Genomic DNA, 25,727 nt, shown 5'->3' with positions numbered 1-25,727 from the left:
TTGTGTAGGATTCCTGGTGCAGGGGACTGCTGCCTGTATTCTGATGGATGAGGCTGGCTCTTGTCCTTCTGGTGGACAGGACCATGTCTGGTGGTGTGTTTTGCGGTTTCTGTGACCTTATTATGATTTAGGCAGCCTCTTTGCTAATGGGTGGGGTTGTGTTCCTGTCTTGCTAGTTGTTTGGCATGGGGTGTCCAGCACTGGAGCTTGGTGGTCGTTGAGTGGAGCTGGGTCTTAGCGTTGAGATGGAGATCTCTTGGAGAACTCTTGCCAATTGATATTACAAGGGGCCGGGAGGTCTCTGGTGTACCAGTGTCCTGACGTCAGCTCTCCCACTTCAGAGGCTCAGGCCTGACACCTGACCAGAACATCCAGACCCTGCTAGTGTTGGTCTGCTGCAGAGGTGGGGGCCAGTTGTGGCTGACCATGGGGACAAGGACACTGACAGCAAAAGGTCTTGGAAGCAGTCTTTGTCATGAGCCCTCCCAGAGTCCTCCAATAGCCCCACCAAAGATCCTGTAGCCTGGGCTTAATTAAATTTAAAACATGTTGAAAAAACGTTTGCCTTCCTGCAGAAAAGGACTTTTCTAATATATGCAAAGTAGATGGCTGCATGTTCCCACACTGCTGAAGAAAACCCAAAACCAAAAAACCAAATAACAAACATTCATGCCATTGTTGAATCACATGGAAATCTCATGGGGTAAATTGGAATAATGATTGTTTGTACTGACAAACTTTCTTCTTTTCACCATGCTCTTTCAAGTGGTGACTGGTTAAAGTAAATGCATAGTTGTGTTTTTACGCCCAAAGTAAAATGAATTAACCTTGCCAAACATTGTGAGCTCTTTCATGTCTGCCTTATTTAATGCTTACTAAATACTGTGATAACTTCTCATGTGACTTGATTTTGTTCTTTCTCTGCAGAGATGAAAATTCTGGTAGGGTGGTACTCCATAGATGTAACTCCCATGATGCCTCAGACAGGTGGGTGTTTCAGATGAGTTACTCATTAGCAGAAACACAAAGACAGTCATTTTTGAAAGTAGATTTGTTCAAGACAGGCTGAATATTTGTGGCTAGCCTCAGGCTTTCCCTGACATTCTGGGCACGTGAAGGAGAATCTGTGATATCATCAGGGGTATTTACAGGGCAAACTGTGCTTTTCCAGCTTTATGCTTTCAGAATACACCTTGGAGGTGTAGAATAATCAATCCACTGCCTACCCTACCAAGGTGGCCCTCCTGACAGGAAAGGGAAAGGGCTCCCACAGAAACATAGGATATTTCTGAGCCTTAGAGAAAGGAACCCTAAAAGCAAAACAACAGCTAAGTTCACTTGCTTTATGGGACAGTACATTTCTTTTCAAAAACTCCTAGGCTTGTGGAAAACCACTAAATGATACCCAGTGGCAAATAGACTGACAAATGCAAATTAGTAGGAAAATTCAAACAAAACTCGTAAGCGCAATGATGTAAATAATCTAATATTGATGAAATAAATAGATAATATTCTTACTAAAGTACATTTACAGTCACACACATACAAACAACCACACCCATCAGAAGAACTTAACTATTTCTCAGACACAAGTTTTATCTGGTCCAGTAGCCAGTGTCTTCCACCAAGACATACTTAGTGATTGTCTTTCATGGTGGGGACTTTAAAAAGTTAAGTAGACACTTTGAATATGTCTATTTTGGAATTTTTATCTGTGAATTTTTCTGAACCGTTTAAAAATTGTTCATAATTTTGATATGTTCTCAGGGTCCTGAGTTTACCCCCCTCTACACAAAGTATCTGATTGGTTTTTGGGTTTCCAGCCTTAGCTCACCCAATTGACTGTTCTGTGATTTGGCAGGCTCTCTCCATGCCCTCTCCTTGGTCTTCATGATTTTGAAGCTTACATCCTTGTTCTCTGTTGGCCCTCAACTCACCAAACAAAGGGAACCTAATCATCTGAATCCAGGCATCAGTGAAAAATGCCCCCTCCATTTTATTTGCCTTTCTCTGCAACTATTAAAGAACAAACATACTTGTTGTGAAGTGTGACCAGGCAAACTAAGCTTCGTGCTCTTAAGTGTGTTTCAGAATAACGGGACCTTAATGCCGTCTATGCTTACTTTATATTTTAAACTCTCTTGGTTACCTGAACCCTTCCTGTTACTGGACAGCATTTTGGCTAAAGCACATCGAGCTTTTATCCTAAGTAACAAAAATCTGCAAGCTTGAGACATTTCCCCTTTGACCCCTTGACTTGCGTCTCAAACGACATCTTCCTAAAAGGTAGTGTAGGTTATTTTTCTCCTTGCATTTGCTCAAATGGATGCCCATGTGACACTTTTCTACCCTTCTGCAGAGGCTGTGTCCACTTTGATGTTCACCCAATACCACGTTGGAGCACCTACTGTGTGCTGACATTGTGCCGGGTGCTGGGAACACAAAGATGCATAAGACACCAGCCTTGACCTTAAGGAACTCTCACATTTCATGGAAAAAGATGAATACATAAGCACAAATACTCAAATTTACCGTGGAAAGTGCTTGTGGAAGTGTGTGCCAGTGCTATGGGAAGGAGCGGAGGGAGTGGCTAACTTTGCCTGAATGAGTGGGAGACCTCACTGAGGAAGTGGTCATTAAGAGGCGCTTCCAGCAGAAACAATAATATGTCCAAGAGTTCCACACGAGCAGAGACTGAAAATACAGGAAAAGGAAAATAAATAATAGTCTCATCACCCTAGAAAACAAGCTTCCTAGTGTGCACAAACTAGGACATTTTACTGTCCTTCCTCTGCCCGATCATTAAAACATGTCACGTGAGGCAGAAGGCAAAAATAGTACCTGTGGATATGCCCTATGTGAGCCAGTCACTATTCTAAAGTCTGGGGACAAAACAAAATCCCTGCTTTCCTAGAACTTGCTTCCTAGTTGAAGGTGGAGGAGGGAGAGACTGAAAATAAACAAACACAATATAATATGTCATGTGGTGATAAGTGCCTGGAAGAATAAAGCTGCTAATGAGACATAAAACAATAGCATCTGCAAAAGGGGCTGTTTTCTGGAAGGGGGTCAGATGGCCCTGCAGCACCTATCTGCACTCATGTATTACACCCGCTGGTGAACCACACTATGATTTCACTCTAAGTTTCTTTAAAAATGTGGGGAATTGGGGCTTCCCTGGTGGCGCAGTGGTTGAGAGTCTGCCTGCCAATGCAGGGGACACGGGTTCGAGCCCTGGTCTGGGAAGATCCCACATGCCGTGGAGTGACTAGCCCCGTGAGCCACAATTGCTGAGCCTGCGCGTCTGGAGCCTGTGCTCCGCAACAAGAGAGGCCGCGATAGTGAGAGGCCCGCGCACCGCGATGAAGAGTGGCCCCCACTTGCCGGAACTAGAGAAAGCCCTCGCACAGAAACGAAGACCCAACACAGCCATAAATAAATAAATAAAATAAATAAAATAAAAAAATAAATTAAATAAAGCAAATAATTTAAAAAAAAATGTGGGGAATTGCATTAGGCTTTTTTTAAACCTTATTCTTGCTTTAACCGACACTATTCCTTCTACCTCTGTTTGTTCCTGTCTATTTATCCTCCAAGATCCAGCTCGACCTGCACCTTATCCAGAAAGCCTTCTGTGATCCCCACCTCTACAAATAAGCTCAGCTTCAAACTTCCTTGCACTTGACCTGAACTTTTTTCTACGACATTGACCACTTGTTGCACTTGGACGTATGTCTGATTTGTCCCTCTAGCTCTGTGTATGTAGGGGTTATAAATAATTCATTCTCGACTTCCTCACAGTCATCAGCACAGTATATCGTTTACCTCCAAATATTTGCTTAATAAAGATATACTACATCAAGTTAAAAATTACATGTTAAATAGTATACTGTTTTAGTACTTTTTCTGATTCAATATGTTTGATCTGTCAGCTTCAAGTGATGCTTTGAAATGCAAACTGTAAATCATGGTATAATTCTCCAGAGAGCTTGCTTTCCCTGTATCACAGGGTTATATAAAGCATTAAAGGCTTTTTTTTTTTGCTGATTGATCAGTCTGATCAAGATATCTCCACTGCTTTGATGATCATCGTTCCTACTGTTGGGCCTTCTATCTTCTTTTCCCTTATTTTCTTGTCTTCTCCCCACTCCATTTTTTTTCCTACTTATCTGTCCGCCTTAACTCTCTGCCTCTGTCTCTCCTCTCCCTTCTTCTCCCGGTCTCCCCTCTCTTCTCCTATCCTTCCCATCCATCCTTTCTCTATTCCCCCACTGTCTTCTTTTCATTTCTTTCCAGTGTCTCCTGTTTTTCTCTTTTCCTTCTTTTCTTCTCTCTCCCTCCCTCTTTTCTGCCAGCAAGGTCTCTTCTCTCAACCCTGTCCACGGTGCTGAACTTATAATAAAGCAACTTGTATGTAGCTGTTGTGCTGGCTTATGGCTCTGCTGAAACTCTGCAAACAAAATATAGCTGATTATAAGGGACTGAGTTCCTATTACGTAAAAATCAACAACATTGAAAACACTACATATTAGTTATTCACCATTTTGCATGTTGTGTTGCTTGTTTCACGTATCCTTATCACCAATGTGAATGTGTTACATTGTAATTAGAATAATTGGACCTAGAGAAGAATTCTTTTATTAGCATGGGGAATTCGGTTTGCTATATTTTATCCTATCCAAGTCAAAGCCTGGGAAGATTTCGGTACTCCAAATCTGTAACATGTACATCTCCTACCCGAATAGGACAAAATTTTACCAAATCAATGATAAGTTTTATAAACTATTTTTTGTAATTTATTTGATCTTTCTATAATTATTTTTTGCTACAGGAAAACAAACGAGAGGGATGAGCCAAAAGCCACAATCAGTTGGTACAGATCTGATGACACTTTGGACAGGTAAGGTGTTTTGAACCACGCAAGTGGGATGCGTAACGTATGTTAAATCCAGTTTCTTATAAAGCATGAGACATTTAAATGTTTACCAAAGTACGTTTTGAACCATGATATTTTATCTCCAGGGACAGAAGGACTATAAAGATTGAATTACCTTCTTCTTCAAAACTCACAAAATCTTGACCTGATATGCCATTTTCCTAAAATCTTGCTAGTAGTAGATCAATAGGAAAAATTCGGAAGAAACTGGTTTGAATATAGGTGGAGTGGGCACTGCATGTGGTCTGTTCAGCTTTAAATGGAGAATATAGTTTTTTTGTGTGTGAGTAGCTAGTTCTTGTTCTAACTTTAGTCTTTCCATCCCAGAGGCAGAGAAACAGCAGTTTCTGTATAATTACCTTATGGAGAGACTGTACATTTTAATAATACAGTAGTTTTGCTCTGCTCTAGGATAAAGACGTTAGCTCTTTACTTTAGAAAGTGAAACTACTCTTTCGGCAGTGGAGTCACCATATGGCTGTGGAATGAGTCATTGTGTTGTGCCTGTTATTGGCTCAGTCTTAGAGGGAAAAGAAGGGCTCATCCCTATATAGAAAACTGAGGAATATCTATTCAAGTTGAAGTGTAAATGCTACAAGTCACATTTTAATTTTATATTTGGTAGAGGTGCTTATTAGGCATAAGTAAAGAGCAAAGTTAACATGTTATTTGGAATCTAGACATAGTGAATACCTGAGGCCATTTAGAGTTGAAGCCACTCCCTGTAGCTAAAGATGTGCTGCTTTTGGAGACAAACATGCCACCCGCTACAATTGAGGCACATATGCTGAAACTTATGGCATCTAATAGATTCTATATTCACACCATGCCTATGCCAATTAATACAGCAAATGCATGCACTTCTGCGCTCTTCATAGCTTTTTTAAAAAAATAATTTAATTGATTTATTGAAATCCATCAAAATTAATAGCCTCTACTTTTTAAAGATACTGTTAAGAGATAAAAATCAAACCAAAGACAAGGAGAAAACATTTGCAAATCATATATCTGATAAAAAAAAAAACACACTTGTATCCAGAGTTTATAAAGAACTCTGCAAATAAGAGAGAAGCACTTCCAAACGGCAGAGTAAGGACCTCCAAAAATCCACTCCTCCAGAAAAGTATTAACACTGGAAAAAACTGTCAAAATCAACTTTTTCAGAACTCTGGAAATTAACCAAAGGCTTGAAACAATTTGCTAAGTGTTTATTGAAGAAAAAGAGTTGGCAGTCAGTAAGAACGGCAAGAATTGCCACATTTTAAAGCTTCCTATTCACCTATTCCTCTCCCCCAGCTCCATGGTAGCCTTGAAAACCAACAGTCTTGGAACAACAGTAGCTTCTTCATAGCTTTTTAAGTCAATCTCCAGAATAGCAGACAATCAGCCCTGGTATCCCTAAGGAGGTGACTTCTCTCTTGTAATTAACAACCTTGACAAAAATCAGTTTGTGAGAGGAGTCATAGTACCTCTGCCCATTCACCTTGGCCTTGCAGGCTGTCCTATTACACTGCTAATTGAGGACGGAAACCCTACTTCTAGGAATGTATTTGCAAGTGAGATAATTATGTCTCAAGAAAGGTAAATATGTGGGAGACCTAAACCTTTGTAGGCTGTGTGTCTGAAAGCTTTTCAGGCCAGTCAAGATAGAGCCTTGGAACTTAGCGATACACTAGACCAGGCCTCACAGGCAAGCTAATTGAGTCATTCTCAGCCTCAGCGACAAATTAGAATTTCCTAGAGAGCTTTTTAGCTGCTGATACCTTGGTCCCACCAGCTCTCATCCCCCAAATTCTAATTTAATTAGTCTGAGGTAGGACTCGGACATTTTTTAAAGCTTAGAAAGTGATTCTGATGTGCAGCCAAAATTCAGAGCCACCAACCTAGCCCAAACCTTCATTTTGTAAACTAGAAAATGAGGCCAGAGATTCCCTGCTTTATTTACACAGAGGTTTAGCGGCGCGTGTTTGGAAGAAATATCCTGGTCAGCTCCTTCCACAGGTAGTGTCTGTCTCCCAAGAGTGAGCTACATCTCTGTAAGTGTGGAAACAGATGTGAGGGAGAGAACACAGGAGTCGGTAAAGAAAGGCAAGTCCTCATAACAGGAGTCAGACTCCTATCATGCAGGCCACTCCAAGTGCAAGAGGTGAAATAATTTTGGGAGGTAGATGATCAAATGTATCAGGTGTGCGAGTATGTGTGCCATTTCAATACTAACACATATAATAAATGAGTAGGAGAAAAGTACTCACTTTACATTTGAAGAGTTCCCTTTTAAAATGTACATCTGTTGGTAAAAATATGAAGTGTTCTAAAGAAATATAAGTAAATAATTGTGTACATGCATACACTATGGTGCAAACCCTGAAGGTGGTTTCTTGACTAATTTGGAAAACCTAGGTTAAGGAGCCCTCTAGTGTTAGGTTATGGAAGTGTTACTTTTCCTTTGGTTGTTTGGATCCTGCTGCTAGTTATATTGTTTAGGTATTTCCTGTCTCTAAGACTGACTCCTATTAATCTCATATCACAACTTGGCAGAAAATTAGTTTCTAAGAGAAGTACAAAGTTAATCTCCCTAAGTAATAAGAAATTGATGAATGCATTGGAATGATGGTTTAGAGTTCTCTCCAATATTGTTTATGCACTGATTCCCCTAGTGGAGTGAAAGAGATAGTGGAGGTGAAAAATAACAACTGAAGAAAGACATGTTGATCATGAGTGTTGGAACAATTACACTACAGAACCAGGTGTACGACATTGGGGCCTACTGGGAAGACTTTGGAGATAGACTACTTCCTGGCTGTGTGGCCAAGAGAAAGCCACCCACCTTCTCTGAGACTCCATTTCTTCATCTATAAAGCGAAAATAATTACACCTACCTTGTAAAGATGTTCTGAAGAGTAGAGGAAATTGTATAAGATGAGTGGCAAAGAGTAGTAAGTAGCTATTTTTATTATTACATGCAGTATTGCCCACATAGATCAACACAGTAGAATTTTGATTAACTTCATTTAATTGTAACCTCAGAACTCTCCTTTATTTAAACCTTGAAGGTGTTTGAAATTAACGCTCTGTTTTCTTTAGACAGATTGTCATTTTCAGTGTACCAGAGTAGCTATTTCCCAAAATTATTTTTATCTTATATGAGGATCTCACAGACAGCTATAAACGCTGAGTAGTTTCCACAGAACATTTAAGATTTAGGATTACCTGACATCTTATGGTTTTCACAGTGGTTTACTGCAGAGCCCTTTAAATATAAACACATCAGAGGCTCAGTAGCAATTAGTGCAGGGAATATACTTATAGTCTTTGACCTAATGATCACCTGAGAGATCATCATGAGTTTTTAATACTTGGATTCATTCTGTACAAGTTAATACCTGTATTGTGAACAGTCTATTGAGAATATGGAGCTCTGGAGGATTCCAACCTTTCTTCCTTTTTACATTCAAGAATTATCAGTTTGTGGCATTGCGTACCATAAACAGAAACTATTTGGGGTTGACTCGTAGAATTTTAACGATTAGAGTTATTTACCCAATGTTTTAGTTACACATGTCAAAGTGACATCTAGGAATTGAAATCATTTTAAAGCTATGACAATTAAGCCATATTTTTCTATCATGATTTTTTTTTTTTTTTAGAACAAGGCAAGGTTAGTGTCCTTCTTCCCAGGAACAGTTTATAAAGCCCTGTACTAAAGTGGATGATAAAAGTGAAAGTTTAGAGAAAGTTATAGTAGACCCATAGTATGGGATCAACAGAAGAATCTTGCTGATCTTTTGTTTTCTGGAGCCTAATTTTGCCACATCCTAGCTTTGTGCAAGCCTGCAGAATGCTCCAGGAGACAGCCCCACATCTCAGGAAGAGCTTTCCTATCTGGTGTGTTCTTCCTGGCGGGAAGGGACAGAACAGGGGTTGCAGTTGTGAGATCCCACCACTGGCATGCAGACTACAGGATTCCTAATTTGTCTTATGACCCAAAGGACAGACAAACACACCTTTTCCAGAACTACCCTCCTTGTGGAGACCTGAGTTTAGAGGGTTTAATACCTCTGATGGTCTGCAGGGCCTATTAACAAAATGTGTTTGTTAGTCAGTGTAAACAAATTTGCCCGGGTAGAGCAACTCTTGTAACAAGTTCCTTCTCCTGCCTCCAAATCTTGGTCGGTTAGCCCAATAGAAGATTACTGCTTACTCTCCTCAGATTGGCTGGAAAATTAGGGGATGACCCTGTTCCCTGGAATGACTCAGGGACCTAGGTTGTTTCCTAGGTTTTAATGCTGCCATCTTCAACCCTTGGGCGTCAAAGCCATAGCAGATGGGGAAGAAAGAGCATGGAGGATCACACAAGAGGTTTTATGATGGGTTTGGGAGTCATGAATAATATTTCTGCCCACATTCTTTAGTTTAGAACGCAATCATATGGTCCCAACTTAATTGTAATGAAGATTGGGAAATATGGTCTTCCTGTGTGCTCAGAAGGAAAATAAAGAGTTTGACAAGCATATAGCATTGTCTGTGCCACAAAACATTAAAAAAAATTGCTTAAGTCTTCCATTGATTCCTTTTAGCGACATAGGAAGTACTGTCATTGGCTAGATATATTATTAAACGATAATGAATATGAAATAGTTAATGAGTTAAATGCTCAAATGAGTCAGAAAGGCTAGTTGTAAAACATAAACTTTAAAAGTTGCAAACTGTATCAAAATTGCCTCATAAATAGATTTTGTTGTAAGTAGCTTTTTTTTTAATTGCAAAATTTTCTAACATGTAACACCTGAAAAGCAATTGTTTTTACCAGAGAAAGTTTCTGTTGTGAAGTGATTATAGCATGAACGAGGTCTGAAGGGAGTTTAATAATCTAAATGTTCATCCAGACTTTTGTCTTATTTCTTTATAAAGGATCTCAGACAGAAATGATGCTGCTAAAACATATAAGGCCAATACCCTTCATAACCGACTAACCAATAGGTACCAGTATCTACTAACTTTGGGAAAGGCTCAAGTAATACAATATTTTTCTAAGCATTACTTATTTACTTGCTATTAAGTAGGATTCTTCAATCCTGCTTACTATCTTTCTGTAAATTCTCATCCTCTATTTTTTTTTCACACAAATAATTCTGGCATAAAAACGTTACTCCTGCTCATGGTTAAAGAAAAATAAAATCTTACTTCTGGCTTCAAAGTCAAGAGAGTTCATTGCTTCAGGCCATCATTCTTACCACATTTATGTTTCTGTTTAAGTTATCCTGGTGGCAAGATTATGAAATACGTGTAAACGTCAATTTGACATTCCTATTGTTAAAGAAAATTACTGAACCCAGCAAACAAAAACACGGGGCTTAAAAGATAATGAATTTTCTAAAGAAAAAAAAATTCTTTTGGAATCTAATACACAAAAGGTAAAAAAATCATGAGATCAACTTTTCAAATTTATTCAAATACTGATGCTTTCTTTTTCTTTCTCGCAAATAATGTTAACTTTTAATAATAATAACTCTAAATTCATGGACAATTGCAAATTGATGCAAGAATTCATTCTTTGTTGCTGCTCAAACTTTGCCTTCTTTTTTTCTTACCAGAAACATGTCCACGTTTCAGTCACCAGAAGAGACAAAGATGTATGTACTTTTCTAACTGACGTTACATTTTAAGAATAAAGTGTATTTCTTCCTATGTGTCCAAGAAAAATCAAGATATACTGCCCTCAGACCAAAGTTTCATTGTAGTTCAGCCATGCCCCCATAGCTTTGGCAGAGTTGAATAGTAGAAATATTGAAATGCTCCACAAAATTTCAAGTGTTTTCTGTCTGGACTTTTACACAGAAGGACTTCTCCTCTAACCGAACACCAAAGCTTAAGTCATTCTTTTTCTTCTTTTCATTTTTAAAATCTAGAACCTTTTAATTTTTTCCCTACTCCTATGGCAGCTCTTTCTTCTTGCACATTTCACTTGCTCCCAAAAAACCCATCGTATCTACAATACAACTTAGTCATGAAATCATGGCTTTGCTAACAATCTATGTAAACAAAATACATTTTCCCTATACTAACTGTGGTTATAAACTACCAAACTAGGTAGATTTTTGAAAACTTAGTTGGTTTTTAAATTTGTATTTACAAATAAAGTAATTTTCACACTGGACTGCACCTCCAGTAGTTGAAAAAGGCCTGAGTGACTTCCATTTTTTTTTTGAGGGTCTGCATATATTAATAAATGCTAAATAGAGATTTAAAACGGTGTGATTTTTAAATGTTTTCTTAAACAAACTAATGCTTTTAATGCAAAAAATTGCAATATGATTCTGTTAGTCACAACATATACAGGATCAAAAAATATATGTAGGAATCCATAGGACATTGGAATTGATTGGTCTGGGTTTCAGACACACCATGTCATATAAAGAATGACTTCTTCATTCAGTGCCTTCGGTTTTAATTATTTGGATGATAGCCTGGCAATTTGTAAAACGGTAAACTAAGGAAGAACTTTTTCTGTTGTTGCTCTTTCATGCTCAAGTGAAATATTTTGTGATGGATTCAGAGCAGGTGGGAATACGAGTAGATTATAAGACCTTTCAAAGGTGGGGTAGAGTGGAAAAGTTTCAGGAATGTGATCATTGTTTGTTCTTGTGATGAAACAGGCAACCTGGAGGTCTGTTCAGTGCAAATGCCACCAACACCCCAGCTTCCAACTCTGCTACTACTCCTGTAAAGAAAAAGAGGTATGATGCGCTCGTTGGGACTACCTCTTGCTGCAGTTCCGTAAGGGATTATTCTTTATTAATTTCTGAACCAAATCATCCACCAAGGCCCCCAGGCAGCGTCCAGAAGTTGCTCTGCCCTTCCTCCTTATTCCCTCCTCCCCTTCCCAGGGATCCAGTGCCTACTGGCGACTCCTGTCCTCAAACCTCAGTCCTTTCCCTACCACCCACAATCTCCCTTTCAAATATGCCAGCTTTTTTTCCCCAATTTTATTGAGAAATAACTGACATACAACACTGTGTATGTTTAAGGTGTACAGTGTGATGGTTTGAATTACATATATTGTGATCACCCCAATAGGTTTAACTGATATCAACCTATCATCTCATATAACATCCTTATGTCAATAAAAAGAAAAGAAAAAAATTCTCCTTTTGATGAGAACTCTTAGGATCTATTTTCTTAACAACTTTCCTATATATCATACAGGAGTGTTAACTATAGTCATCATGTTATACTTTACATCCCTAGAACTTATTTATCTTGTAACTCCATTGTCCTTTGTTGAATGATATTTTAAATGGATATAAAATAAATTGGTCTAAAGGGCAAAAAACCCAAAAAGGTAAGTTTGTACCTTTTGCCCACCTTCCTCCAATCCACCTGATTCCCCTGCCTCTGGTAACCACAAATCTGATCTCTTTTTCAAGTATGCTGTCTTAGGGTCTTGAATAACTAGGTAATGTTTTGATGACGGAGCTCAGATATTAAAGGGCAAGCTACTTCAAGTAATACATTTTAACAGAGTCCTACTACAGGGAATTCCTGCCCTGTGTGTAATAACTGCAGTGTGGCCAAGTGTCACCAAGCTCCTGAAACCAGCCTGCGTCTTGGATGCCTCCTCTGCTCTGTGCATTGTGCTACTTCCAAGTACAGAGTCAAAGGCCTCGTCTTGAGGCCTCAGTCTGTGTTCTTGTGGTCATTCCTCTTTCAGCTTCCCCTGTGTGGCCTCCTATTTTTCACTGTGCTAAGTTCCATTTATCTAGTAGGCATGGAGGAGGAGCTAGACCTTTGGTGGTGCAATATTCTTCATGTGACAAAATGTGATGTTGGAAGTGATTCTTGCATGTTGAAGAGAACACTGTGCCGGTGAATCACGATGCAGATGGAAAACAAGCATTCGTGAACCTCAGTGCTTTTGAAATTTTCTTATTTTCTTTGCCTGCTCCTAGGACTATGCCTGGTATAGGGTAGCTGCTCAGTGTTTGTTGATGGGCTGTCTGACGGTTATGGTGCTGCTATAGTCCTCCTGGAGAGAAATGGCTGATTCTCTCTATTTTCTCCTGTAGTCGGAATTTTGGTTGTATCTACAGTCTCAGAAAATATGATCACCTTTCTCTTAGACCCAAGTTTCACATCCCCGCCCCACCCGATTCTTTGTCTGTTAAGAAAGGTTGGAAGGGAAACTTAAGGTCAGTTAGTTCAATCTCCTACCCAGTGCAAGAATCTTTCCTCTGACAGGTTAGGCATAATTCAGGACCACTGAAGCCAGCAATATGACTCTCACTTTTGTGATATGCCTTGACTAGCTCTCAGGGATTGCAATGAGCTGAAATCTGCTTTGATTTACTCCCATCCCACCTTAGTTCAGTCCTGTGATGCCTCAGAGAATAGATCAGCTTCAAGAATTTAAAGGACTCTCCTGTCCTTATCCCTTACTTTCCTTCTCTAGGCTATATTACTCTCCTCTGAACAGCTTCATTTTTGATCCTTAACTTAGTCTTTTTGACAGAGTCCTTAGCTATCTCTACCAATTAAAATTATGTCCTGGTAATGTGAAGACACCTTTCTAATTGGATATATATGTGTGTGTATATATATATACACACACACACACATATATATATAAATATATATATGCATCTATATAAAATTGAGGTTAGCATTGCTGTTCATTTATATTTTCAATATTCTTACTTGTCAGAGTGTCCTATCATACAGTTTTTCTTTAAAACCGTATTTTGAGTAGAGCATAAGATTGTTATTTTTATTATGAAATGTTTCAGAAATGCAGAAAAATAAAGACAAAGAGAGGTGTTTTGATGATAAGCAACCATGAACTTACCATCTAGATTCAACAAAAGTTATTATTTTCCAGATTTCCTTCAGACTTTTTTTTTTTTAACATCTTTATTGGAGTATAATTGCTTTACAATGGTGTGTTTGTTTCTGCTTTATAACAAAGTGAATCAGCTATACATATACATATATCCCCATAACTCTTCCCTCTTGCGTCTCCCTCCCTCCCACCATACCTATCCCACCCCTCTAGGTGGTCACAAAGCACCAGGCTGATCTCCCTGTGCTATGTGGCTGCTTCCCACTAGCTATCGGTTTTACATTGGGTAGTGTATACATGTCCATGCCACTCTCTCACTTTGTCCCAGCTTACCCTTCCCCCTCCCCATGTCCTCAAGTCCATTCTCTAGTAGGTCTGCGTCCTTATTCCCGTCCTGCCCATAGGTTCTTCATGACCATTTTTTTTTTGATTCCATATATATGTGTTAGCATACGGTATATGTTTTTGTCTTTCTAACTTAACTTCACTCTGTATGACTGACTCTAGGTCCATCCACCTCACTACAAATAACTCAATTTCGTTTCTTTTTATGGCTGAGTAATATTCCATTGTATATATGTGTCACATCTTCTTTATCCATTCATCTGTCGATGGACACTTAGGTTGCTTCCATGTCCTGGCTATTGTAAATAGAGCTGCAATGAACATTGTGGTACATGACTCTTTTTGAATTACGGTTTTCTCAGGGTATATGCCCAGTAGTGGGATTGCTGGGTCATATGGTAATTCTATTTTTAGTTTTTTAAGGAACCTCCATACTGTTCTCATAGTGGCTGTATCAATTTACATTCCCACCAACAGTGCAAGAGGGTTCCCTTTTCTCCACACCCTCTCCAGCATGTATTGTTTGTACATTTTTTGATGATGGCCATTCTGACTGGTGTGAGATGATATCTCATTGTAGTATTGATTTGCATTTCTCTAATGATTAATGATGTTGAGCATTCTTTCATGTGTTTGTTGGCAATCTGTATATCTTCTTTGGAGAAATGTCTATTTAGGTCTTCTGCCCATTTTTGGATTGGGTTGTTTGTTTTTTTGATGTTGAGTTGCATGAGCTGCTTGTAAATTTTGGAGATTAATCCTTTGTCAGTTGCTTCATTTGAAAATATTTTCTCCCATTCTGAGGGTTATCTTTTTGTCTTGTTTATGGTTTCCTTTGCTGTGCAAAAGCTTTTAAGTTTCATTAGGTCCCGTTTGTTTATTTTTGTTTTAATTTCCATTTCTCTAGGAGGTGGGTCAAGAAGGATCTTGCTGTGATTTATTTCATAAAGTGTTCTGCCTATGTTTTCCTCTAAGAGTTTTATAGTGTCTGGCCTTACATTTAGGTGTTTAATCCATTTTGAGTTTATTTTTGTATATGGTGTTAGGGAGTGTTCTAATTTCATTCTTTTACATGTAGCTGTCCAGTTTTCCCAGCACCAATTATTGAAGAGGCTGTCTTTTCTCCATTGTATATTTTTGCCTCCTTTACCAAAAATTAGGTGACCATATGTGCGTGGGTTTATCTCTGGGCTTTCTATCCGGTTCCATTGATTTACATTTCTGTTTTTGTGCCAGTACCATACTGTCTTGATTACTGTGGCTTTATAGTATAGTCTGAAATCAGGGAGCCTGATTCCTCCAGCTCCGTTTTTCTTTCTCAAGGTTGCTTTGACTATTCAGAGTCTTTTGTGTTTCCATACAAATTGTGAAATTTTTTGTTCTAGGTTTGTTCTAGGTCTGAAAAATGCCATTGGTAGTTTGATAGGGATTGCACTGAATCTGTAGATTGCTTTGGGTAGTATAGTCATTTTCACAATGTTGAAACATGGTATATCTCTCCATCTGTTTGTATCATCTTTAATTTCTTTCATCAGTGTCTTATAGTTTTCTGCATACAGGTCTTTTGTCTCCTTAGGTAGGTTTATTCCTAGGTATTTTATTCTTTTTGTTGCAATGGTAAATGGGAGTGTTTCCTTAATTTCACTTTCAGATTTTTCATCATTAGTGTATAGGAATGCAAGAGATTTGTGTGCATAATTTTGTATCCTGCTACTTTACCAAATTCATTGATTAGCTCTAGTAGTTTTCTTGTAGCATCTTTAGGATTCTCTATGTATAGTATCATGTCATCTGCAAACAGTGACTGCTTTACTTCTTCTTTTCCTGTTTGGATTCCTTTTATTTCTTTTTCTTCTCTGATTGCTGTGGCTAAAACTTCCAAAACGATGTTGAATAATAGTAGTGAGAGTGGGCAACCTTGTCTTGTTTCTGATCTTAGTGGAAATAGTTTCAGTTTTTTACCATTGAGGAGGTGTTGGCTGTGAGTTTGTCATATATGGCCTTTATTATGTTGAGGTAAGTTCCCTCCATGCCTACTTTCTGGAGGGTTTTTATCATAAATGGGTGTTGAATTTTGTCAAAAGCTTTTTCTGCCTCTACTGAGATTATCATATGGTTTTTATTCTTCAGTTTATTAATATTGTTTATCACATTGATTGATTTGCATATATTGAAGAATCCTTGCATTCCTGGGATAAACCCCACTTGATCATGGTGTATGGTCCTTTTAATGTGCTGTTGCGTTCTGTTTGCGAGTATTTTGTTGAGGATTTTTGCATCCATGTTCCTCAGTGATATTGACCTGTAGTTTTCTTTCTTTGCGACATCTTTGTGTTGTTTTGGTATCAGGGTGATGGTGGCCTCTTAGAATGAGTTTAGGAATGTTCCTCCCTCTGCTATATTTTGGAAGAGTTTGAGAAGGATAGGTGTTAGCTCTTCTCTAAATGTTTGATAGAATTTGCCTGTGAAGCCATCTGGTCCTGGGCTTTTGTTTGTTGGAAGATTTTTAATCAGTTTCAATTTCAGTGCTTGTGACTGGTCTGTTTATATATTCTATTTCTTCCTGATTCAGTCTTGGAAGGTTGTGCTTTTCTAAGAATTTATCCATTTCTTCCAGGTTGTCCATTTTATTGGCATATTGTTGCTTGTAGTAATCTCTCATGATCCTTTGTATTTCTGCAGTGTCAGTTGTTACTTCTCCTTTTTCATGTCTAATTCTGTTGATTTGAGTCTTCTCCCTTTTTTTCTTGATGAGTGTGGCTAATAGGTTATCAATTTTGTTTATCTTCTCAAAGAACCAGCTTTTAGTTGTATTGATCTTTGTTACTGTTTCCTTCATTTCTTTTTCATTTATTTCTCATCTGATCTTTATGATTTCTTTCCTTCTGCTAACTCTGGGGATTTTTGGTCTTCTTTCTCTAATTGCTTTAAGTGTACAGTTAGGTTGTTTATTTGAGAAGTTTCTTGTTTCTTAAGGTAGGATTGTATTGCTATAAACTTCCTTCTTAGAACTGCTTTTGCTGCATCCCGTAGGTTTTGGGTCGCTGTGTTTTCATTGTCATTTGTTTCTAGGTATTTTTTGATATCCTCTTTGATTTCTTCAGTGATCTCTTGGTTATTTAGTAGTGTATTGTTTAGCCTCCATGTGTTTGTATTTTTTACAGATTTGTTCCTGTAATTGATATCTAGTCTTACAGCATTGTGGTAAGAAAAGATAATTGATACGATTTCAATTTTCTTAAATTTACCAAGGCTTGATTTGTGACCCAAGATATGATCTATCCTGGAGAATGTTCCATGAGCACTTGAGAAGAAATTGTATTCTGTTGTTTTTGTTATAAATATCAAATAAGTCCATCTTGTTTAATGCATCATTTAAAGCTTGTGTTTCCTTATTTATTTTCATTTTGGATGATCTGTCCATTGGTGAAAGTGGGGTGTTAAGTCCCCTACTATGATTGTGTTACTGTCGATTTCTCCTTTTATGACTGTTAGCATTTGCCTTATGTATTGAGGTGCTCCTATGTTGGGTGCATAAATATTTACAATTGTTATATCTTCTTCTTGGATCGATCCCTTGATCATTATGCAGTGTCCTTCTTTGAGTCTTGTAATAGTCTTTATTTTAAAGTCTATTTTGTCTGATGTGAGAATTGCTACTCCAGCTTTCTTTTGATTTCCATTTGCATGGAATATCTTTTTCCATCCCCTCACTTTCAGTCTGTATGTGTCCCTAAGTTTGAAGTGGGTCTCTTGTAGACAGCATATATACTGGTCTTGTTTTTGTATCCATTCAGCCAGTCTGTGTCTTTTGGTTGGAGCATTAAACCATATACATTTAAGGTAATTATCGATATGTATGTTCCTATTACCATTTTCTTAATTGTTTTTGGTTTTTATTGTAGGTAAAAATTTTCCTTCTCTTGTGTTTCCTGCCTAGAGAAGTTCCTTTAGCTTTTGTTGTAAAGCTGGTTTGGTGGTGCTGAATTCTCTTAGCTTTTGCTTGTCTATAAAGCTTTAATTTCTCTGTCGAATCTGAATGAGATCCTTGCTGTGTAGGGTAATCTTGGTTCTTCCCTTTCATCACTTTAAATATGTCCTGCCACACCCTTCTGGCTTGCAGATTTTCTGCTGAAAGATCAGCTGTTAACCTTATGGGGATTCTCTTGTATGTTATTTGTTGTTTTTCCCTTGCTGCTTTTAATATTTTTTCTTTGTATTTAATTTTTGATAATTTGATTAATATGTGTCTTGGCATGTTTCTCCTTGGATTTATCCTGTATGGGACTCTCTGCACTTCCTGGACTTGATTAACTCTTTCCTTTCCCATATTAAGGAAGTTTTCAACTATAATGTCTTTAAATATTTTCTCAGTCCCTTTCTTTTTCTCTTCTTCTTCTGGGACCCCTATAATTCGAATGTTGGTTCATTTAATGTTGCCCCAGAAGTCTCTGAGACTGTCCTCAATTCTTTTCATTCTTTTTTCTTTATTCTGCTCTGCAGTAGTTATTTCCACCATTCTGTCTTCCAGGTCACTTATCTGTTCTTCTGCCTCATTTATTCTGCTATTGATTCCTTCTAGAGAATTTTTAATTTCATTTATTATGCTGTTCATCATTGTTTGTTTGCTCTTTGGTTCTTCTAGGTCCTTGTTAAACGTTTCTTGTATTTTCTCCATTCTATTTCCAAGATTTTGGATCATCTTTACTATCATTACTCTGAATTCTTTTTCAGGTGGACTGCCTATTTCCTCTTCATTTGTTTGGTGTGGTGGGTTTTTACCTTACTCCTTCATCTGCTGTGTGCTTCTCTGTCTTCTTATTTTGCTTAACTTACTGTGTTTGGGGTCTCCTTTTCACAGGCTGCAGGTTCGTAGTTCCCATTGTTTTTCATGTCTGCCCCAAGTGGCTAAGGTTGGTTCACTGGGTTGTGTAGGTTTCCTGTTGGAGGGGACTAGTGCCTGTGGTCTGGTGGATGAGGCTGGATCTTGTCTTTCTGGTGGGCAGGTCCGCATCTGGTATTGTGTTTTGGGATGTCTGTGACCTTATTATGATTTTAGGCAGCCTCTCTGCTAATGGGTGGGGTTGTGTTCCTGTCTTGCTAGTTGTTTGGCATGGGGTGTCCAGCACTGTAGCTTGCTGGTCATTGAGTGGAGCTGGGTCTTGGTGTTGAGATGGAGATTTATGGGAGATTTTCGCTTTTTGATATTACATGGAGCTAGGGGGGGTCTCTGGTGGACCAGTGTCCTGAACTTGGCTCTCCCACCTCAGAGGCACAGACCTGACGCCCATTCGGAGCACCAAGACCCTGTCATCCACATGGAAAAAGAGAAAAAGGGAAAAAAAAAATATATATATCGTTGCTCCCAAAGTTCACCATCTCAATTTGGGATGATTCGTTGTCTATTCAGGTATTCCACAGTTGCAGGGTACATCAAGTTGATTGTGGAGATTTAATCCGCTGCTCCTGAGGCTGCTGGGAGAGATTTCCCTTTCTCTTCTTTGTTTGCACAGCTCCTGGGGTTCAGCTTTGGATTTCAGCCCGCCCCTGCGTGTAGGTCGCCTGAGGGTACCTGTTCCCTACTCAGAGAGGACGGGGTTAAAGTAGCATCTGATTAGGGGGCTCTGGCTCACTCAGGCTGGGGGGAGGGAGAGGTACTGAATACGGAGAAAGCCTGCGTGGCAGAGGCCGGTTTGACACTGCACCAGCCTGAGGCGCACCATGTGTTCTCCCGGGGAAGTTGTCCCTGGATCACGGGACCCTGGCAGTGGCGGGCTGCACAGGTTCCCGGGAGGGCAGGTGTAGATAGTGACCTGTGCTTGCACACAGGCTTCATGGTGGCGGCAGCAGCAGCCTTAGTGTCTCATGCCCGTCTCTGGGGTCCGCGCTGATAGCCGCGGCTCGCGCCGTCCCTGGAGCTCGTTCAGGCGGCGCTCTTAATCCCCTCTCCTCGCGCACCAGGAAACAATGGTCTCTTGCCTCTTCGGCAGCTCCAGACCTTTTCCCGGACTCCCTCCCGGCTAGCTGTGGCGCACTAGCCCCCTTCAGGCTGTGTTCACGCCGCCAACCCCAGTCCTCTCCCTGGGATCCGACCGAAGCCCGAGCCTCAGCTCCCAGCCCCCGCCCGCCCCGGCGGGGGAGCAGACAAGCCTCTCGGGCTGGTGAGTGCTGGTTGGCGCCGAGCCTCTGTGTGGGAATCTCTCCGCTTTGCCCTCCGCACCCCTGTGGCTGCGCTCTCCTCCGTGGCTCCGAAGCTTCCCCCCTCCGCCCCCCGCAGTCTCCGCCCGCGAAGGGGCTTCCTAGTGTGTGGAAACCTTTCCTCCTTCATGGCTCCCTCCCACTGGTGCAGGTCCCGTCCCTATTCATTTGTCTCTGTTTTTTATTTTTTCTTTTGCCCTACCCAGGTACGTGGGGAGTTTCTTGCCTTTTAGGAAGTCTGAGGTCTTCTGCCAGCGTTCAGTAGGTGTTCTGTAGGAGTTGTTCCACGTGTAGATGTATTTGTGGGGAGGAAGGTGATCTCCGCATCTTACTCTTCCGCCATCTTGAAGCTCCTCCCCAGATTTCTTTTTAAAGAAATGTCTACATTGTTTAGTGTCAAAGGAAATGGGAAAAGGGGTTTACTTGGGGGAGCAAATAGCCTGGAATATAGACAGTTACTTCCTATGGCAGGAAGTAAATAGTTTCATTTTATTTCCAAGACCTTGTAGGAAAGTCATCTTATCGCCTTTTTAACTGTCAATTTATTTTCAGCTTTTCCTGGTAGACATGTGGGTGGGGTCAAGCCTTTCAAGCACCATGTTTATAATTGATGTTATTTCTTAACAGACAGTCCTGGTTTCCACCGCCCCATCCAGGTTATAAGGCCTCCCCAAGCACAGGAGCGAGCGGAAGGTAAGGGAAAGGTGTAAGAGGTAATTGAGATGTAATTTGATGGAAGAATTTGTTAGATATTGACAATGTATAATTGTGGATGCTTTGGAATAAACTGGAGGCAATTTTGTGAACTCTGAGCACTGAATAAGACAGTGCCCAGTGAAAGTGAGGTCAGGATACATGTGCCCCTGGTAGGAAATCTTACAAGCTTTGAAGAGTAAGTGCCTGTATTTTTAGTTTGCTAAGGGTTGCTGTAACAAAGTACCATAAAGTGGGTAGCTTAAAAGAAATTTATTGTCTTACAGTTCTGGAGGCTAGAAGTCCAAGATCAAGGTGTCAGCAGGGTTCCTTCTGAGGGTTGTGAGAGGGGATCTGTTGCACCCTTTCTCCTGGCTTCTGGTGTTTTCCTAGCAATCTTTGGCGTTCCCTAGTTTGTATAAGCACCATCCCAATCTCTGCCTTCATCTTTACCTGGTGTTCTCCCTGTGTGCGTGTCTGTGTCCAAATTTCCCCTTCTTACAATGACACCAGTCATATCGGATATGGGGCCCAACCACCTCTGGTATGATCTCATCCTAACTTAACTACTTACGTCTGCAATGACCCTATTTCCAAATTAGGTCACATTCTGAGGCACTGAGGGTTAGGACTCCAACACATGAATTTGGAGAGGACATAATTCAATCCATAAGGGTAGCAGAGGAGAGAACAGAGGCAGACACTAGTTGGTGGTGCTCCAGTGTGGGCTCCTGGTGCACAGCGATTTTTGGCTATGACAAGCCCAGATGTCTGGATGGGAATAGGTATGGCAAGTTCTTCATAAACTTTAAATGACAGATGAGTGGGGTTTTTTTGTTTGTTTGTTTTTGTTTTGTTTTGCTTTTTTTTTTACTTTTTTGTTGTTGTTCAGAGCAATAGTTACAGAGCATGAGGAAGACACCTTGTTCTACAATTTCCATGCTGGGAATGTCAACAACTATTTAACTTAATAAATATTTAATAAGTGATTACTGTATGCCAGATATCGTTCTAGGATCTTGGGAAATATCAGTGAACAAAACACGGAGCCTGCATTTGAACCTTCAAAGAAGTAGACACAAGTGTAGGACTCCCATAATCGATGTCATCACTAACACTCGAAGGAAAATAGGTCTCCAAGCTGGTTTTGCTTTAGGGTATCCAAAATTGTTTTTATGTCATCAACCCCTAGAGTATCTTCACCAAATATTTCCATGTTTAAATGGGCTTTATTGTCCCAGTTCAACAACTGGAAAAGAGTTATGAAACAGTGTGCTTGTTTCATATGAGATTGTTTTATTTCCAAAAGTTTTCATCTGTTGCACAGGCTTTTAATGTCTCTTTTGTTTCCAAATAATAGGAATATTTGGAATAGGAATATTCCAAATAATAGGAATATTTGGAAATAAATGTCTTATAATTTAAGTTGAATCTGTAAGGACATAAATAAATTTTAGTTGACTAATAGACACAGAGAGCTCAAGTTGTCTTGTTCATACTTCTGGCTGCATCTGCATGTATGTGTGTGTACATATGTATTTATTATATGTGTATAACACATATATAAAATTATTGAACATGTTGAACAATCACAACTTGGAATTACATTCACCTTTTAAAATATTTTCTTTTAAAACCTGTTCATCTACGGGTGATTTACAATTATATGAATTGCCAAGTACGGATTATATTTCTAGTTTAAAACCTCCTTTCTCCTCAGGCTGTGTTTAGCTATTTCTCCATGAGTGTTACCTTTCATGGAGCTACCTAAGTGGGAAAATATTAACTACGGGTTTTGCTATTTACTATTGTAAGATAATACTGTAAGATCCATCCGTTTTTTTCTTGATAGACAGTAACTGACACTTAGAAATATTTATCACTTATTTCCAAAATAACTTGTTATTTTTATCTTCTATTTATTATTCCATTATTAATGTAAATCATCATCATAATAAGCAACTGTTTATATAACTGTGTAAAGATACAAAAGGATTATTCATGAGGTAACATCTCATGTGTTCAATGCCCATTCAGCTGTGGATCTCTGTTTGCACAGAACTGATAGTGCTTGGCTATATGCCCTTCCGATTTATTCATAGCTGGATGTGATTTACATGGAAGATAAAATAAGTTACAATGCTCCTATTTCTGCTTCTTGGATCAGATCCCTAGCACCGGAACTAAGGGAGAGGGAAGATTATTGGGTAAGGTTGGTGAATTTAGATATCCATTCCTTTTTTAGAGTCACAGATTATTAATATAATGGCTAAACTGAAAGACTTCTTTTCAAGGATCAGAGCTAAGGTCATGCCGAGCTTTCAGGGGAAGGAGAGAATAATAACAATATAGCAATGCCTTTGATTTCTGAAGAGCTCAAAGTACAATTTCTGTTTCTCACCTTTAATGTCAGTGCATTCTCAGGGCTGAGAAATAGCCTTTTTAGTAAAAGCTGAAAAATAGAAGCAATTATTAAATGACGAAAGGAAGCAAAGGCTTCAAAAAGAGATCTTTGTCCCCAGAAGAACAAAAAGAAAATGAAAATAGGTCAAAAACAGATAAAAATGGAGGACTACGATTTTTAATACTCACTAATAGCTCAATGCTAAGCTTATTTCCCTTCAACCTTTGCTTATTCACTGGTCTCCTTCTCCCTTCCTCTCCCCTCCTATCTTATGCAAAAGAATTTCCCCTTAATACCAACACTCTCACTCTCATTTCTGTTCTTCATTTTGTGAACCTTCATTTTTTCCATCACCTAATCTTTCCCAGAGATTTCATTTTCTCCTACACACCCATTCCCAATCATTACAGGAATGGGTCATTTTCCCGAACTTTGTTCCCCCTTGACCTCTCCATGATCTTTGATACCATGGACCATCCCATCCATCCCTCAGTTGTTCCTTTCTTGACTTACATAGTGTGGAAGAACCAAACTTAGTTGTGTTTGGATTAAAATCTATTACAGGCATGATATAAGCTGTACCCAAAGGGTCTTAAGCTTTTTTATCAACAGAAGAACCCATGATATCACACTGTTATCTATATTTATATGTATATCTATACCTATGACTCTGTAAGTCTGTGTTTATGTCTATATGTATTTCTACATCTACATCTAGAACTATATCTACGTGTAATTCTCTCTATATAATTAACATAAAGTTGATGAGTTCAACTAGAGCTTAAATGAGCATATTTAATTTTCTAAAATAACCATATCTTATAGCTAAAGAAAAAAAAAGCAATTTTTTTTAATGATTGAGCAACAAATAAAATGAATTTTTACTTCATTGAGTTGGTAGTAAACTTATAAAATTCACTACTAGAAAGGTTGGGCAGGAAACATAATTGAATTATAAGAAGGTCAAAATAAGTATTATGAAATTATATTATACAAACTACATAAAAACTTGGGAAATTATGATGTTATAATTTAAAAAAAAAACAATTAAAATTAAATGCATATCACAAATACAGTAATATAAAAATATGGAAGCTTGGGACAAAAGATAGAGGGATTTATAAAAATGAAAATAATTGTGGTTAAGTTTTTTTTCACATTTTAAAATTGGATTTTTTTATTAGTTATCTATTTTATATGTATTAGTGTATGTATGTCAATCCCAATCTCCCAATTTATCCGACCCCCCCCCAATAAAAAGCAATTTCTTAAAACAAGTATCATTTTATGTATGAAATACATTAGTCTTGCAATAAGAGGGTTAAGATCTGGGAGATCAAACAAGATTTTGAAGTTAAAAGTCAAATATCCTTGAAAGCCTCTTGCTCCCTTTTTGATAAAACAAGATTAAAGAGAGAAGCTGTAATTCATGATAGTAAGACATAGCAGGTAAAGTTCTGAGCTTAAATAAAACTCTTTCTAGCTGATTTCACGCTCCTTGGTCATTGGATGTAAATGTTCTCTGATCTTCTCTTCCTTCTCTTATTGAGAAGGGAAACCACCAACATAGTGTTTTGAATGACCAACCTGTGTCAACAAGATTATTTCCTCTGAAATCATCTTTTCAAATGCCATCAGAACCTGTAATTTCTTTTCATTTTAATCAGGACTGAATCAAGCTTTAGCGTTATAATTGTTGTTCCTCATTACATTGATCTGTCTCTCCTACCTATATGATCAAACCCCTGCTTCACTGTTTCCCCTCCTCTTCCATGTTCAAATCCCTTTCATCTTAAAAAACAACCTCTAAAAATTAATAGCCTAATCTCATAAATCTGTTTAACTGGCACCCTGTCTCTCCATCACAGTCAAATTTCTCAGAAGAGTTGATGACACTGGCCACCTTCATTTTCTGGTTCCTACCATTAGTTCATGGAAACAACTCTCCTCAAGGTCACTAATGACCTTGCTGATACATTCTTGTTGACATATCCGTCCCTATGACTAACTGACATTTCAAAAGGTGCCACTGGCTCTTCATGCGTTTAAAAATCTTGTCTCTCATTGTCTTTTGAAACCATCCTTCTCCCACAAACCCCAACACACTCCTGGGTTTTTTGTTGTTGTTGTTTGTTGTTGTTGTTTACAGGCATACCTTGTTTAATTTCACTTTGCTTTATTGTGCTTTGCAGATACTGTGTTTTTTACAAATTGAAGTTTTGTGGGGACCCTGTGCATTAGTGCCGTTTTTCCAAAAGCATTTGCTCACTTCATGTCTCTGTGTCACATTTTGATAATTCTCACAATATTTCAAA

General features: G+C 38.8%; 1 protein-coding gene across 1 annotated transcript in view; it reads left to right on the top strand.

The window, feature by feature from the left end:
* Positions 1–25,727, top strand: part of SCEL (sciellin) — a 310,050-nt gene that overhangs the window by 201,608 nt on the left and 82,715 nt on the right. Inside the window, exons 4-9 of the mRNA XM_061170721.1 lie at positions 928–987; positions 4,832–4,900; positions 9,848–9,916; positions 10,531–10,569; positions 11,593–11,673; positions 20,943–21,008. Coding sequence (XP_061026704.1) covers positions 928–987; positions 4,832–4,900; positions 9,848–9,916; positions 10,531–10,569; positions 11,593–11,673; positions 20,943–21,008 — 384 coding nt within the window. The remainder of the gene's footprint in view (positions 1–927; positions 988–4,831; positions 4,901–9,847; positions 9,917–10,530; positions 10,570–11,592; positions 11,674–20,942; positions 21,009–25,727) is intronic.

Source organism: Eubalaena glacialis, chromosome 16, assembly GCF_028564815.1.
Source record: "Eubalaena glacialis isolate mEubGla1 chromosome 16, mEubGla1.1.hap2.+ XY, whole genome shotgun sequence".
Lineage (NCBI taxonomy): Eukaryota > Metazoa > Chordata > Mammalia > Artiodactyla > Balaenidae > Eubalaena > Eubalaena glacialis.
Note: the sequence above shows the minus strand (reverse complement) of the source record. Positions and strands in the feature narration are given on the sequence as shown.